This window comes from Saccopteryx leptura, chromosome 6 (genome assembly GCF_036850995.1).
Source record: "Saccopteryx leptura isolate mSacLep1 chromosome 6, mSacLep1_pri_phased_curated, whole genome shotgun sequence".
Classification (NCBI taxonomy): domain Eukaryota; kingdom Metazoa; phylum Chordata; class Mammalia; order Chiroptera; family Emballonuridae; genus Saccopteryx; species Saccopteryx leptura.
In genome coordinates, this window is record NC_089508.1 from 28333434 (window position 1) to 28349626 (window position 16193).

At 39.8% G+C, this 16193-nt stretch overlaps 1 protein-coding gene and 1 non-coding gene across 4 annotated transcripts in view; both read right to left on the reverse strand.

Annotated features, from left to right (window-relative positions):
- Nucleotides 1–1085: 1085 nt before the first annotated feature.
- RBM25 (RNA binding motif protein 25) overlaps nucleotides 1086–16193 on the reverse strand; it is a 57081-nt gene continuing 41973 nt past the window's right edge. For all 3 annotated transcript variants that reach the window (XM_066388414.1, XM_066388415.1, XM_066388413.1), the window contains 7 exons: nucleotides 14719–14792; nucleotides 12868–13018; nucleotides 10502–10826; nucleotides 9863–10137; nucleotides 9041–9139; nucleotides 8141–8188; nucleotides 1086–2657 (listed from right to left, as the gene is read on the reverse strand). In XM_066388414.1, coding sequence (XP_066244511.1) covers nucleotides 2565–2657; nucleotides 8141–8188; nucleotides 9041–9139; nucleotides 9863–10137; nucleotides 10502–10826; nucleotides 12868–13018; nucleotides 14719–14792 — 1065 coding nt within the window. In that variant the 3' untranslated portion in view covers nucleotides 1086–2564. The remainder of the gene's footprint in view (nucleotides 2658–8140; nucleotides 8189–9040; nucleotides 9140–9862; nucleotides 10138–10501; nucleotides 10827–12867; nucleotides 13019–14718; nucleotides 14793–16193) is intronic.
- TRNAN-GUU (transfer RNA asparagine (anticodon GUU)) lies at nucleotides 11994–12069 on the reverse strand. The gene has a single exon. It is a non-coding gene; the product is annotated as a tRNA-Asn (tRNA).

Here is a 16193-nt window from a genome sequence, read left to right on the forward strand (position 1 = left end):
GGTGGATCCCTGTCGGGCGCATGCGGAGTCTGTCTGACTGTCTCCGTTTCCAGCTTCAGAAAAAAACAAACAAAAAAAACCCTGCTTATCAGAGTAGTCCTTGGAGCAGTTAACATTGGCACCATCATCCACCTCAGGCCCCAACCTAGCCCTACTAAAGCAGAGTCTGCATTTTAACAAGATTCCTCCAGGTAATTCAGGGGCACATTCAAATTGGACCAAAAAAACTTCAAATCACTTATCTTTCCTCGTGTAAACTGATACATGTATTTTAAATTATTTTGTTTATAGGGTCAAATGAGGAAAAAGCAAACTGAATGGGCAATATGGATTAACCAAAGTTTCTAAACTGAAATTAAACTATGGGCAAATAGTAAAGACAACCCAGAAAAACTCAAGAAAAATTAGTAGAATGCTTATGTAGAATACCCCAGTTTATACATATCCAAGTTTAAGCTTGGTGGCAAAACCTGGCTTGAAGTGACATTAAGCTATTAATGTAATGGTTTTTAACTCAGTGGCTATGATCATTCCTGCTCTGCTGAAGAAATGTTAATGTATGAACTTGGACTCTGCAATCTCTGTGGAAGTGTTATGCAGTACATGGTATGTGTCCCAAAGGGTTTCAGATACTGGCTCTTTAAAATATTAAAGAGTGAAAGATCAGAAATAAGCAAAATTAATCTGCCTGAAATAAACATTCATGTCAATGTTGACTATATAAAAATGACTAATATGATGTTTTAGAATAATATGGTAAGAGAACATAGGCATAATAAAGCTTGAACAGGTTGTTGGGCTGAGGGTCAATCTGAGCAAAGGCTAATTAAATGATTTGTAAATGGCAAGAAGCATGTTTCTTAAATTTCCCTTGAAAAACCAGAATTTAAAATAATGTAACACTAAAAGGGGATATCTCCATAGACATATAAATTAACCCAAAAAAACATAAATGGCCTCTTTGACCTTTAGTTACTAATACTCAGAGAATCAGTTCAGCCCATATTTTCAAGTTTCTAGTATGCACCATACAATTACAACATGCCAATTATTTAATATGACTCTGAAAGAATGAGTCCTCGAGATCAAATATATACATTTTTAATATTTGAAATATTTACATAATGGAACCATGTCATGGTCCAATGTCAAGAACAGTGTTTTCAAATGTCCTCAAGATGTAAAAAAAAATCTAGTAACTCACTCAAGCTCAGTTACGCTTTATCTATTCCCAATCTCTTATCCTTCTTTTAAATAAATATTCAGACATGAGAATAACTGCACCTACTTTGTGTTAAGAACTGTTTAAAACCTGTTACATTTTCAGGTAATTTGCTCCCTGGTAAGGTTCTGATCTACAATAAAGCCCCTTGTATGTCTCTAACACCATCAATGCATTTTTAAACTTTGATGACTAGAGATAAAGTATGTGCCTGCATATGCACACAAGCTATAAACCCTTTACAAAACAAAATAACAGTAACTGCCTTAAATGATTTACTTTATCCTTAGAAATGTGAACTTTTATAAAATGCCATGCTGAAATCTTACTGCATTTTATCAAACTTTCCTAGTCCGTAAAATTGCCTAATTTTATCTCGTTTTCATAGTTTATTTTCCATTGATGTGTTTTGAAAAAATATTTTAAACATGGGTACATCAAAATTAAACTAAGGATCAATCAGTGCAAAAAATGCATTAAATAAAGCTCTCCAAAATCTAAGTATCTGCCTCATTTCTGAACAATGAAATTGAGGTGCAGAAGGGAAGGACCACTGATTCACACTCCTTTAAAAAAAAGGGAAGCTGAAGCAGCCAGCTATCAACAGGAAAACCCAATTCCATTCAACAGACTGTTGCTTGTCATAAGAGAATACCATGCTCTGGGAGACTATTAACCTAATTATCCCAGACATTTGGATTGGCACAATACCATGTTTCTTTTACAATTATGTTTTTCAAATAGAAAATGTTTAAGGAAGCCCTCCAAAGCAAATTAGGGACTTTTATATGTACATTCACACAAACACATTCATACAGAGATACAGTAAGAATGGATGGTCTGCTAATCTTCACACACTTATTTTAAATTTCATGCCTTCCTGAAAGCTTGCCAATTCTGATCAAGTGGGAGAAAGGTAATAGGTTTGACTGGTATTCTTTCAATTAAAATTGTTCATGTTGGTTCCTATACAGTACAATTCAATATTAAGTGCAATTCTGCAAAAGAATTGGGGAGTCATTTTAATATTTACAAGGAACAAATCAGCAGAACAAGATTATATAAGATAGTCTGTGTACAGTAGATGCGGCTTATAAAACATACCAGTAATCTGTACCTGGTGAGTATAAAGAGAACCAAGGTAGGATTCAGATGTCTTTACAACCAAGGAAGTACACGGGGCATCAACAAATTGGAGGACAAAAAAAAAAAATTCACATTTTCTACATTAAAAAAAAAAATTACAGATCTCACAAATGTCTTTGAAGACAAAAAAAAATTCAAAGTCCGTTGAAGGATGGGAAAGAAGATATCTGAAATGGAACTCTAAATGTAAAGAGTTTTACTTTACAAGACCAATTTTCTTGGCTTCTGTTTCATATATCAATAATCTCCACATTTTGACAATAAAAACTTCTGCTTCTTCATCAAGTACCTAGAAGAGAAAATGAAAATACAGTAACACAGGTAATCATCATCTCCCAACAATACTGACTGGTATAAAAAGTACTTTCAAGCATTTACTTTCCATAAAATGACTTGAATAAAATCTGTCTATTGTGAGAAACGTATTAAGCATGCAAATTACAAATGTGTACATGCAAATTACCCAAAAAAATACATTCAGCAAGATTCCACGGTTTACTGAATACTAACACCACAGTACTTTATTGATGCAACTTTTATTCTACCTTTAATCTTTACAAATACTACATTTACATATGTTTTGAAAACTATTTCCTAAGGGACGCAGATGTTTCCTAAAAAGACCATAGTAATTTAGGCAGACTACATAGTTGTAAAACTACATATTAACTTAATACAGGGTACTGCATTTACCCCCCAAAACCACCTGATAATCTTAATATATTTATGGAGTCCTTGTATGTGACACTGAATTAAATATTACATGGAAATATATGTGAAACATTTAATACAGTGTCTGGGATAGAGCAAACAGAGTAAGTGAACACTGCCATCACTGAGAAGGAACACAAGACTACTAATTAAATAAAGGGCCCTAACCCTTTGGCAAAGGAATAAATCAAATTATCTTCCTATCAATGTATGAGTGAGGTGCATCATGTCCTCGCCACAGCCCCTGCCCTCGCCCTCAACCCACACACACAGTGGGCCCTCTAAACCAGGGCTGTAGTGAGGTAAAATGGAGTATCATGCTCCTTCTACAGAAGGCAGCTATGGCTGAGCTGCAGGGCATCACTGCCATGAAGACTTGTGGCCTAATGTTACTAGGTTAGGTTAGGAGTTAAGTAAACTATATCCCACTTCTACCTCTTTCTAGTTATATGTCCTTGGTTGAGCTACGTAACCCCAGAGACCTTCTCAGTTCTCACATCTGTAAAATGAAGGAAACAGTAGCTACATCATTCTGATTCATAATTTAAAAATTTAGTATGGGCACTGACCAGGTGGCTCACTGGATAAACTATCAACCCAGAGCACAGAGGTCATGGGCTCCACCCTGGGTGGTACCCACAGGAGAAGCAATCAATAAGAGCACAACTAAGTTAAATGACAAGTGAACCACGAATTGATTATTTTCTCTCTCTTCCCTCCACTCCTCCACCACTCCTTTCCTCTCTTACTGATCAATGGGGGCAAAAAAAACTAACTTAAAAAAATAAAATTCAGTATGTACCAAGTGCTTTAAAAAGTGCCTAATAGCCTGAACAGCTGGTGGCAGAGCAGATAGAGCACTGGCCTGAGATGCTGAGAACCCAATTTGAAACCCTGAGGTTGCCAGCTTGAAGCGCAGGCTCATCGGGATTGAGCATGGGATCACAGACATGATCTATCTCCCTTCCTCTGTGTCTCTCTGAAGAAAAAAAAAGAAAAATTGTACCTTGGAAATAGAGATATAGGAATAAATGCAATTAAAGTTCATTAATTTATGTAAAATGAGAATAGACACCGTTTGAAATAGTACTACTTTCTTTTTTATTAATTTTAGTGAAAGAGGGAAAGCGAGATCGTAGTTGCTTCACTTTAGTTTAGTGGTTCTCAACCTGCGGGTCGCGACCCCAGCGGGGTCGCCTAAAGCCATCGGAAAATACATAATGCATATCAGATATTTACATTCCGAATCATAACTTTAGCAAAATTACAGTTATGAAGTAGCCACCAAAATTATTTTTTGGTTTGGGGTCACCGCAACATGAGGAACCGTATTGCGGGGTCACGGCATTAGAAAGGTTGAGAACCACTGCTTTAGTTGTTCATTGATTGCTTCTCACACATGCCTTGACTGGGAGGCTACAGCAGAGCCAGTAACCCCTTGCTCAAGTCAGTGACCTTGGCTTCAAGCCAGCAACCTTTACACTCAAGCCAGCAACATATGATTCCACGGCTCATGCCGACAACCTGGGGTTTTAGACCTGAGACCTCAGCATCCCAGGTCGATTCTCTATCCCACTGCATAACCACCAAATGGCAGTCCTATTTTAAATAAGAGCAAAATACTTAAACAAAAAAATTCTCATTTATATAAGAAATACTTAGAGCGTCTACAAGCTTTTACCAAAAATGGTTGACAACAGCCTGACCAAGCGGTGGCATAGTGGCAGAGTGTCGGACTAGGACATGGAGGACCCAGGTTCGAATCCCCAAAGTTGCCAGCTTGTGCGCATTCATCTGGCTTGAGCGCAGGCTCACCAGCTTGAGCATGGAGTCACTGGCTTGGGTGTGGGATCATAGACATGACACCATGATCACTGGCTTGAAGCCCAAGGTCGCTGGCTTGAGCAAGGCACCACAAGCTCTGCTGTAGTCCCCCAGTCAAGGCACATACGAGGAAACAATCAATGAACAACTAATGAGCCGCAACAAAGAACAGATGCTTCTCATTTCTCTCCCTTCCCGTCTGTCCCTCTCTCTCTCTGTCAAAAACTTAAAAAAGATAAAAATGAGGCTGGACCTGACCTGTGGTGGTGCAGTGTATAGAGCGTCAAACTGGAACACTGAAATTGCTGGTTCAAAACCCAGATTTGCCCAGTCAAGACATGTAGAAGAAGCAATCAATGAACAACTAAAGTGAAGAAACCATAATCTCGCTCTCTCTTCCTCCTCTCTCTAAAATCAATAAATAAAATTAGAAAAAATAAAAATAAAAGAGGCTCGAAGGTCATAGAAGCTCAGGTTCTATCCCCAAGGATAGGGAGCTATTCACAGGTCTCCTTTCATCTAAGGCACAGCATTATAGACTCAATAAACTTTTCACAAATGTTTTATCTGGAAATCTCAACAGCTGTATCAACTGGCTAGGCAGCAGAAAACATGTTATTATCTGGCTTTGGACATCAGATAGTGCCTGGACAATAAGTAACCCAACCTCAGAGCTCCTTTTGCGTAGGCACTTCACTATGCCCCACCCTGACAACTCTGAAGCTCAAAATGGAAGTTTCCCCAGTCACTTGTCATTTTATATCATGCTTGATGTTTCTTCTTCCTCCCTGACTCTTCTTCCCGCACTGCCTTCCCACTGTCCTTTGTACCCCTATTCCACTTCATAGTACCCATAACTAAACTTCTTTCATTAGTGTTTTCATTTTCTTACCTTAGGAAAACTTGGCATGCCCCCTAAATACCCCGACACTCAGAATTTCCCTCATATATTTTTTTAATGTTTATTTTATTGATTTTAGAGAGAAAAAAGAAGAGAGCAGGAGAGAGACAGTAACATCTGTGCTTTGTGTGTGCCCTGACTGGATATTGAATCAGCAACCTCCATGCTTTGGGACAATACTCTAAACAACTGAGCTATTTGGCCAAAGCAAATATTCCTCACTTTTTTTTTTTTGGTATTTTTCTGAAGCTGGAAACCGGGAGAGACAGTCAGACAGACTCCTGCATGCGCCCGACCAGGATCCACCCGGCACGCCCCCCAGGGGCGATGCTCTGCCCACCAGGGGGTGATGCTCTGCCCCTCTGGGGCATCGCTCTGCCGCGACCAGAGCCACTCTAGCGCCTGGGGCAGAGGCCAAGGAGCCATCCCCAGCGCCCGGGCCATCTTTTGCTCCAATGGAGCCTCGGCTGCGGGAGGGGAAGAGAGAGACAGAGGGGAAGGAGAGGGGGAGGGGTGGAAAAGCAGATGGGCGCTTCTCCTGTGTGCCCTGGCCGGGAATCGAACCCGGGACTTCTGCACGCCAGGCCGATGCTCTACCACTGAGCCAACCGGCCAGGGCCTATTTCTCACTTTCAAAGCGCTAGTCTCCATAGGAGAGGGGAAGAAGCTGGATCTTAGCTGTTTCCATCCTTGTAAGCAGTATCTCCACTGAGGTTCATGAGAGTGCACTACACCACACTTTTAGCACAACAGCAGCTTTCTAGCAATGCCTTTCACCCACATTAAAGGAGCAATCTGGCACTAGGCTCCCATATTTCTCTCCAATCCCTGTCCCAACATGTAATAATTTCAATTTCTAAGTGTATACCCCAGGCTTGAGGTTCACTCAAGTCATTCTATAAAATGACATCACTCTGCCCCATCGCCATATTTGCTATCATCTGGACTGATCTGCCACTTTATTAGCCCACTAGAGTGCAATGCTCTGCCCATCTGGGCCGTTGCTCTGTTGCTCAGCAACCAAGCCATATATATATATTCATTTATTTTAGCACCCAAAGTTGACAGCTAACTCACTTGAATCAATTCAGCCATGGCTGCAGGAGGAGAGGAGAGAGAGGGAGAGAGACAAAGAAAGAGAAGGAGGGGTGGAGAAGCAGATGGGTGCTTCTCCATCTGCTTCTCCTATGTGCCTTAACCAGGAATGAACTCGGGACATCCACATGCCATACTGACACTCTACCACTGAGCCAACCAGCCAGGGCCCACCACCTGTATTTTTAAATATTCTACTCTCTGACTGTAACTTCTCTTTCCAGTTGTTTCAATCCAACACACCTCCCACAATCTACCTGGAACCACGAGTCCTTGACTCATTCAAACCAGCAGCTATCCTCCAATACTATTTCCTTCTCCTGCTAGCTTGGGCTCATAGTCCATTCAATCACTCTCATCTTTACCATGAATACTCTTCTTCTTTCCTTTGATCGCAAAAATCACAGTATTAGATAACTGCATCCACTGACTCCACTGTAATATGCAAATTACATGCAATTGGGATTTGATGTTTGATCACTTCCAACAATCATTCCCTGTCCAAGTGACAACACAATTATACAATTTTCAAGTCTCCATTTAGATGGTAATTCCTGTGATGCTTTCCCTAACTGCTCTCAAGACCGACCATCAGATATTCTAACTTCTCAGCCCCTTTTGATGTATCTCTATTATAGCAAGTATATTAGAGGCCTGACCTGTGGTGGCGCAGTGGATAAAGCATCGACCTGGAAATGCTGAGGTCGCCGGTTCGAAACCCTGGGCTTGCTTGGTCAAGGCACATATGGGAGTTGATGCTTTCAGCTCCTCCCCCCTTCTCTCTCTCTGTATCTCCTCTCTCTCTCTCTCTCTCCCTCTCCTCTCTAAAATGAATAAATAAAAAATTTAAAAAAAAAGGTATATTAGAGTATCACTCTTGGTATACCTATCTCCCTAATAGTTAGTTTAGGGCAGATGTTCCACTTTATTATGCTTCTAATACATTGCTCTACCCAGTAAGCACTTAATAAATGCTCTCTAAATGTATTAATAGGTCCAATGTTTACATTTATACAAACATGAAATGTGGAAAAGGGGAGAGACTGGTTCAAAAAGAAAACCCTAACTTCAGTGTTGTATAATCATATCTTGCTGTGGGTGCCTTTATCCTCTTTAAATACATATTCAAATTTTAGTTCAGGTATATAAAAAGATTCTGGAACCAACAGAGGAAATTAATCAAATTCAGTAATTTGTTCACATAGATTTTAATATATTATAACAATGAATTTTTAACTTACCATAGCAACATCATCTAAAATGCTCTGAGGTGAACTATGAGCCATAACCTAAACAAAGCAAATAATTGGCATTTTGAAAACAAACAAAAAATAACAAGAGCAACAAAACAATTCTAAGCTACCTTCAGAATAGTATGAGAATTTCTTGTGGCTGAGGAACCCATCTGTAAATTTCTTAATCCCCCAAAACTCACTCTCTTCAATGGATATTTAATACCACAACCTGGAATTAATCTCTCTAGTATCTTGTTTTCTAATTCAAATCCAGACTTAACAAGTTTTAATACTACAATAATTACAAGTGGAAAGGGTAGCCTAATCTGTTACTCCTAATGTTAAAACAGGGAGAAAACTAGCATTTCCTTAAAAGTAATTAGTTATTCCGTTACGGAAATATGGCAATAGTATTAGTAACTCAAACTTTGAGGTTGTTGGGGGGTTTCAAGAAGATAAGGTTATATAAAATGCTTACCACATACCTGTCAAGAACATAGCCTGGCACATAGTAATCAATCAATAAATATTACGCTATGAAGGAAACTATTTGCTCTTCCTCCAAAGGTTGGACGACTGACAAAGAAACTGATGAGACAAGCTATCAGCTATTTCCACAAACTGCCTCAACTGGACTTCAGCAGCATTCTAACCATTAAGACAAGAAGGTGTTGAAAAGGCATTCTCAGGGGCAGGGAGAGAAAAAATTGGCAGCAGCTCTCTGAATTGAAAGCATGCAGCGTGAGGGTCAGAAACATGGTAGAGGGATTCATTTAGGTAGCCATGAATCTCTTAATTGAAATGAAACTATCACAGACTTGCTCTGAAAGATATTTCACTTTATAAAAGTATGTAGTATTTGAAAGTATGAAACAAATACTGGGGATAAAGGGAAAATAGACTAACCTTAGAACAAACAAAATCGACTAATGTGGCTTCTTCTTCACCTATGTATTCTATAATTTTCTTATTAATCCATGGTCTAATTCGTCGTTCCATCAATATCTGCAAAACAAAATATGGTTACTAAACAGAAGAGTTTTTTTTTTTTAAAAATTGGAAGTGAGGAGGCAGTCAGACCCTCACAAACACCGACCCAGATCCACCCGGCATGCCCACCAGGGGGCAATGCTCTGCCCATCTGGGGTGTTGCTCTGTTGTGGCCTGAGCCATCTGGTGCCTGAGGCGGAGGCCATGGAGCCATCCTCAGCGCCCAGGCCAACTTTGCTCCAATGGAGCCTTGGCTGCGGGAAGGGAAGAAAGAGACAGAGAGGAAGGAGAGGGGGAAGGGTGGAGAAGTAGTTGGTGCTTCTCCTGTATGCCCTGACCGGGAATTGAACCCAGGACTTCCACACGCCAAGCCAATGCTCTAACGCTAAGCCAACCAACCAGGACCTAAACTGAAGAGATTTTTAATCACACAAACTTGTGATTTTTTTGGAATATTAAAATATAATCATTCTATTATACTGCTAACAAAAATTAGGGGATATTTCAAAATGAATATGAAGCTATAAAATATTCCCTAATTTCTGTGAGCAGTGTACTTGCTTGTAATTTACAAAGACTTCAAGTACCAACGATTTCAACAATAATATACTAAATTCTCAGCAATGTCAAGACTTCAGCCACATTATCATCCCTATTGCTCATTAACAGAATCACTGAGTTTGTATGATATATTCAGAACCATTTCCAATAAAATGGTAAAATACAATTTGCACTCACAGAATCCACAATAGACCAATCCAGGGGATAGGCAAAGAGCTCAGGTTTGGCTGTAGGAATTTTCTCAATGAGACTCTTAATGTGTTTGCGCTTTTCTTCTGTGTTTACAGTGCCTTTGGCAGCATTTTTATCATCTTCACCATAATCCAAGGGAACCAGTTTCCTTTTTCGGGGCACATCATCACTGTCTTCATCCTCAAATTTGTTAAAGACACTATCTACAGGGAGCTTCTTTCTCTTCACAGAATTAGGTTGACCAGGACTATTGGAAGCACCTATAGTAAAAACACTGTATTAGCACAATGATTTAATTTTTAAATGTTACATTTCACAACCCACCATCCCCTCAAAAGCAGTAAAATATACTTCCACAAATCTACAAAAGATCCCAACTATAAAAAATAACTCACTACTCACAAGTGCTAGAAAATTTAACTTTTCACTTCTTCTCAGAACTTGAGGCAGCTGCAGATATAGGAGCACTACTAGAACTATGAAAACAATAGTGAGCTAGAAAGGCATTTTCGAATATTTTTCTATCTACCTACCAAGCAGCACATATGTCATTGTTCTCTAAGGCAAAATTTAGGTGTCTGAAGAGGGGGAAAAAAAGAAGAAAGGAAGGAAATGCTAACATACCCAATTTAAGACTTAGTCCTATTTTTGGCCTATGCTCTTCAGGTTGCTGTTGATCTGGCGAGTTTTCGTGAGGAATAATGATACCACAGGGAGACTCATCACCAGGAGTGTTGGGGGTTGCGTTGCCACTGGCAGAGGAAACAGATGGGGCGGAACTGATAGGTCTCAGAGTTGGTTTGAGACAGGGCTTCTGCTCGGGCTCTTCCTCCTCTTCTACGGGTTCCTCTCGTTTTTCTTCTTTTTCTTGCTTTTCTTCTTCCTCTTCCTCCGATTCTGGTTCTTGTTTTATTTGTGGTTGCCTGCGCCTCTCAGCCTCTTGTTCCATCTAATACCAAAGGTAATCTGATTAACTTAAACAGACCACAACTATATTCAATTCAACTGCCTTGTTTTATATCATCCCTACAAAAATCACTACTTTTCTTTTTCATTGGGAATACTGAAACTCTGCCTGCTTCTACAATAAGAAAGCTGAGTAAATCTCTAAAGTACATTAGGCACTCTGACTACATATATTACCATTCTTCAGTGGTTTGTATTCAAACCACAAAAGCACAGTGTAGAAAGAGGTTTCAAGGAAAGTTTAATTAAAAGACATTCATTTCATGTGAGTAACACTTCACAGAAATAAAAAATATAAGACATCTTGGAAATGTTTAGAGTAATTAAGTTGTAAATGAACTAATACTAACAATTTGTATAATAAAGTGTTAATAACCTTTCCAAACTAGTAAGATTCATGAAGCATAAAAGTGCATTTTCCTTATAAACTAAACAACATAGTAGGCTTAAGGTGACATACCACTGTCACCCCAATAAATTTAATTAAAAAAAATTTTTTTTAATTTATTCATTTTAGAGAGCAGAGAGAGAGGGAGAGAGAGGAGAGAGAGATGGGGGAGTAGCTGGAAGCATCAACTCCCATATGTGCCTTGACCAGGCAAGCCCAGGGTTTCGAACCGGCAACCTCAGCATTTCTAGGTCGAAGCTTTATCCACTGCGCCACCACAGGTCAGGCCAAAAAAAAAAAATTTTTTTTTTAATGACCTGCCTGTCCTGTGGTGGCACAGTGTAAAAAGAGTCAACCTGGAACACTGAGGTCGCAAGTTCAAAACCCTGGGCTTGCTCAGTCAAGGCACATACGGAAAGCAACTAGTATGAATTGATGCTTCCGCTTCTACCTCCTCTTTCTTTCTTTTTTTTTTTTTGTATTTTTCTGAAGCTGGAAACGGGGAGGCAGTCAGACAGACTCCCGCATGCGCCCAACCGGGATCCACCTGGCATGCCCACCAGGGGGTGATGCTCTGCCCATCTGGGGCATCACTCTTTTGCAATCAGAGCCATTCTAGCGCCTGAGGCAGAAGCCATAAAGCTATCCTCAGCGCCCAGGCCAACTTTGCTCCAATGGAGCCTTGGCTGCAGGAGGGGAAGAGAAAGAAGGAGAGGAAGGAGAGGGGGAGGGGTGGAGAAGCAGATGGGCGCTTCTCCTGTGTGCCCTGGCCGGGAATCGAACCTGGGACTCCTGCACAACAGGCCGACGCTCTACCACTGAGCCAACCGGCCAGGGCCTCTCTGTCTCAATTCTTTTTTTTTTTTTTTTTTTTTTTGTATTTTTCTGAAGCTGGAAACGGGGAGAGACAGTCAGACAGACTCCCGCATGCGCCCAACGGGGATCCACCTGGCACGCCCACGAGGGGGCAACGCTCTGCCCACCAGGGGGTGATGCTCTGCCCCTCTGGGGCGTCGCTCTGTTGTGACCAGAGCCACTCTAGCGCCTGGGGCAGAGGCCAAGGAGCCATCCCCAGCGCCCGGGTCATCTTTGCTCCAATGGAGCCTCGCTGCGGGAGGGGAAGAGAGAGACAGAGAGGAAGGAGAGGGGGAGGGGTGGAGAAGCAGATGGGCGCTTCTCCTGTGTGCCCTGGCCGGGAATCAAACCCAGGACTTCTGCACGCCAGGCCGACACTCTACCACTGAGCCAACCAGCCAGGGGTCTTTCTCAATTCTTTAAAAAGAAAAAAATGGGGGCCTGCAGAGGTGGGCGGCCCCAAGAAAAAAAAAATGCCTGAAGCCTGTCCTGGTGGTAGCACAGTGGATAGAATGTCAGACTGGAACGCAGAGGACCCAGGTTCAAAATCCCGAGGTTATTGGCTTAAGTGCGGGCTCATCAGGCTTGAACATGGGATCATTGGCATGGCTGGAGCCCCCCCCCCCCATCAAGACACATATAACAAGCAATCAATGAACAACTAAGGTGCCTCAACTATGAGTTGATGCTTTTCATCTCTCTCCCTTCCTGTCTGTCTCTAATTTAAAACAAAAGATCTGATCATCTTAAAAGAACTGTTATGAATGTAATAACCACTCACCCTCTGTAGCTCTGCATCTGGATCTGGATGCCCTTCTGCCAGAAGTCGCTGCCTGATTTCCTCTAGCTCTTCCTTCTCTCTTTTCCTATCCCGTTCATCTGCTTCCATCTCCTTCTCCCTATCACGCAACCTTTTCTGAAGTGCACTTCCTCTGCAAAGGAAAATCATAACAGGCCTTATTTAATACTCAAAGCATCAACTATTGCACACAATGCTTCCAAAAGCACTTTCTTTCAATACTAAAAGCTGCATGTTAACAGATTGAAGACTCTTAATATCCTGTTTCTACAGAACACCCAGGACATCATGATCTCTACATACTACTACTTAACAAGTGAGCATTGTCTTGTCACTTACCACCATGCCTCATTTAGGCATTCTAAATAACTGTCCAGAACAAGCAGAAAAGTAGTTTCAGAGACAAAAAAAGCTCTCAATTTGTGCCTATTGCACAGGGAAATCCCAACACATAATGTGTTTTGCTGGATGCCAACTTGTGAAAAACTAACATAAATAACATTTTCTTTTGTTTTTAATTTTTCTGAAGTGAAAAGCTGGGAGGCAGAGAGAGAGACTCCCACATGCACCCGACTGGGATCCACCCAGCATGCCCAATAAGGGGCAATGCTCCGCCCATCTGGCCCGTTGTTCCTCTGCAACCAAAGCCATTCTAGCGCCTGAGGCAGAGGCCATGGAGTCATCCTCAGCACTGGGACCAACTTTGCTCCAATGAAGCCTTGGCTTCAGGAGGGGAAGAGAGAGAGACAAAGGAGAGAGGGTAGAGAAGCAGATGGGCGCTTCTCCTGTATGCTCTGGCTGGGAATAGAACCCGGGACTTCCACACACCGGGCTGACACTCGATCACTGAGCTAGCCAGCCAGAGCCATATTTTCAATTAAAATAAATTCTTTCCCTTGTGGTAACAATTCCGAGAAAGTAGTGCAGAAACAATAGAAATCAGAGGTTCTATCTAGTAGTTTTTTACATATCAGAATGTTGAAATTATGGAGTTATTTTATGATTCAATAAGTGTACATTTTTTGCATTTTCTATAAAATCAAATTCTTGGCATTCTTTCAAATTTAAGTCACTAATTCTACTATTTTAATCGTTTGGGCTCCAGAATAAACTTAATTATATATTAAATGCCTTTACTACATACCTAGATCGTGTGAGGCACACACGAGAATTAAAAAATATATATATTTATATATTTATATTACCCATCTCTTTTAGAAATGCCATAACAAAGAGATGAAGGAAGGCAGGCTTGGCCAATTCTCATTTCACAGTAGATCAACTAAGTAGGGGAAGGGGATAAAAGGGTGTTCTTGCTATGTGGCACTCATGAAATCCTTGAAGACAACAATTTCTAGACCCCTTTACACTGTTATAAAAATCAATTATACTTCCTATAAAAATTGGACCTCTTTAAAACATACAAAGAAAAGTCTGTAATACTATTACGGACTTTCCCTAAGAAAAGATACATAGACTTGTCAATCCTTTGCCAGGAACTCTTTCCTCTACTGCCCAACTGCCCTTCCCAAAACAGCGTATCAGCTATGGTGGTGATTACAAGATGAAATATGAAGATTTCGTTCCCCTGGGCTTGCCTGGTTAAGGCACATATGGGAGTTGATGCTTCCTGCTCCTCCCCCCTTCTCTCTCTTTCTCTTTCTCTCTCTCTCCCTCCCCTCTCTATAATGAATAAATAAAATCTTAAAAAAAAAAAAAAAAAAGATTTCGTTCCTTGTTACCCCACTGAGTGAACTGCACTCTCTGGTAGACAAGGGAAAATACAGCTAATAAAATGCTAAAGTATGAGTTCACAAAGCAAAGCTTCTTTACCTGTAGTATTTGGGATCATCTCTATCATCATCATAATCTTCTAAGAATTCTTTTAGTCGTTTAGCTTCTTTTGCCTTTAAGAAAATGAAGGACAAATTGTACAAAATTAACACAAAGGTCATTTAGGTTACACCCTCTTCTTTTCTTGGGAACAGATTTCTTGTATCCACACCACTTGAAACTTGTAATTCTCATATACTACAATACAGTAGATGTAACAGGATTTTTTTGCCTTTTACTCATAAGTCAGATTTAGAACTTATCTTTGAAATAAAAACTACATGTATTATGCTACAATTTTCTCTCTGAATATAACCTTCAAACAGCAATTATATATTTTCTAATTAATAAAATGTGAACACACCAAGAAAGAAAACTCAAAGTTATCTTAATGTTAACTGAACAAAAATATTTCACATTTCATTTGTAAAGAAATGATACAAGCAGTTTTATGAAAGGCAGGATGAAATATTTAAATCATGTTGGTGTATCAATTTAGAGGCAATGCCTGTCTCAGTTTAAGGACACAAACCATGAAAGAACATGAACCTTTTACTCCTATTGCTGGAATTTCAAATATAACAAATACTATATTTATTAGCAGTTATAGCTATATATATATGTATAATACAGAATCTACATCTATATAATGTCGACAACTATTATAACTATATAAAAAGCAGGTAATGTTGGTTTCTGACTACAGTAAAATTTTAACACACTTCATCCAGTTCAAATCTTAACTCTGTAAAGATTTACCTAATCTAATTATCTAACCATGACCAATTCCTCCCCTAGCCAGTCTCTCTCTACTCCCAAAATACTGTGAACACAACCTCATCAAACCTTAACACAGTCACACATGGTACAGTAAGTACCTTCCTTTCTGACAATACTACTCATTTATTTCAAAGTTAGAAGCTGTAGTTATTCTTGTATGCCTAGTTCTTGGCACAAGGCTGGGACATAATGTATACTCAAAATATGTCAAATAAAGCAGACTATTAAGTAGCAATGATAATACAATAATCTAAAAACACAAGAAGGCCCATAAGGTAAAGACTAAAACATTGTCACCACTCTTGAAGAGCAGAAACTTCTACTTTTTGTATCAGATATTTCTGTTACTTGAATGTTTTTATAATGAGAAAACAACAGCTTTTGTAACTGTTTTTTTTTTAATTCCCCAAAAAATAAAATAGGATAGTTTACACTAGGAAGATCGATTTAAGCTTTGCTTATAAGAAGCAGAATCACTTCAAATCTAATACACAATGTTATTGATGACAAATATTTCTTCAAGTAATTATGTCTCTTACTATTTTATTTCCTTCCTATTTTTAACCTACGAGTAAGATAATTCTAGAACAAGAGCTTTAATTCAGGGAAATAAAAAGTATTTTAAATAATTCTATTATGTCAGTGGATGTACTATCCAGAACACCCATGCTATCTATCTGGTGGCTGCATGCACC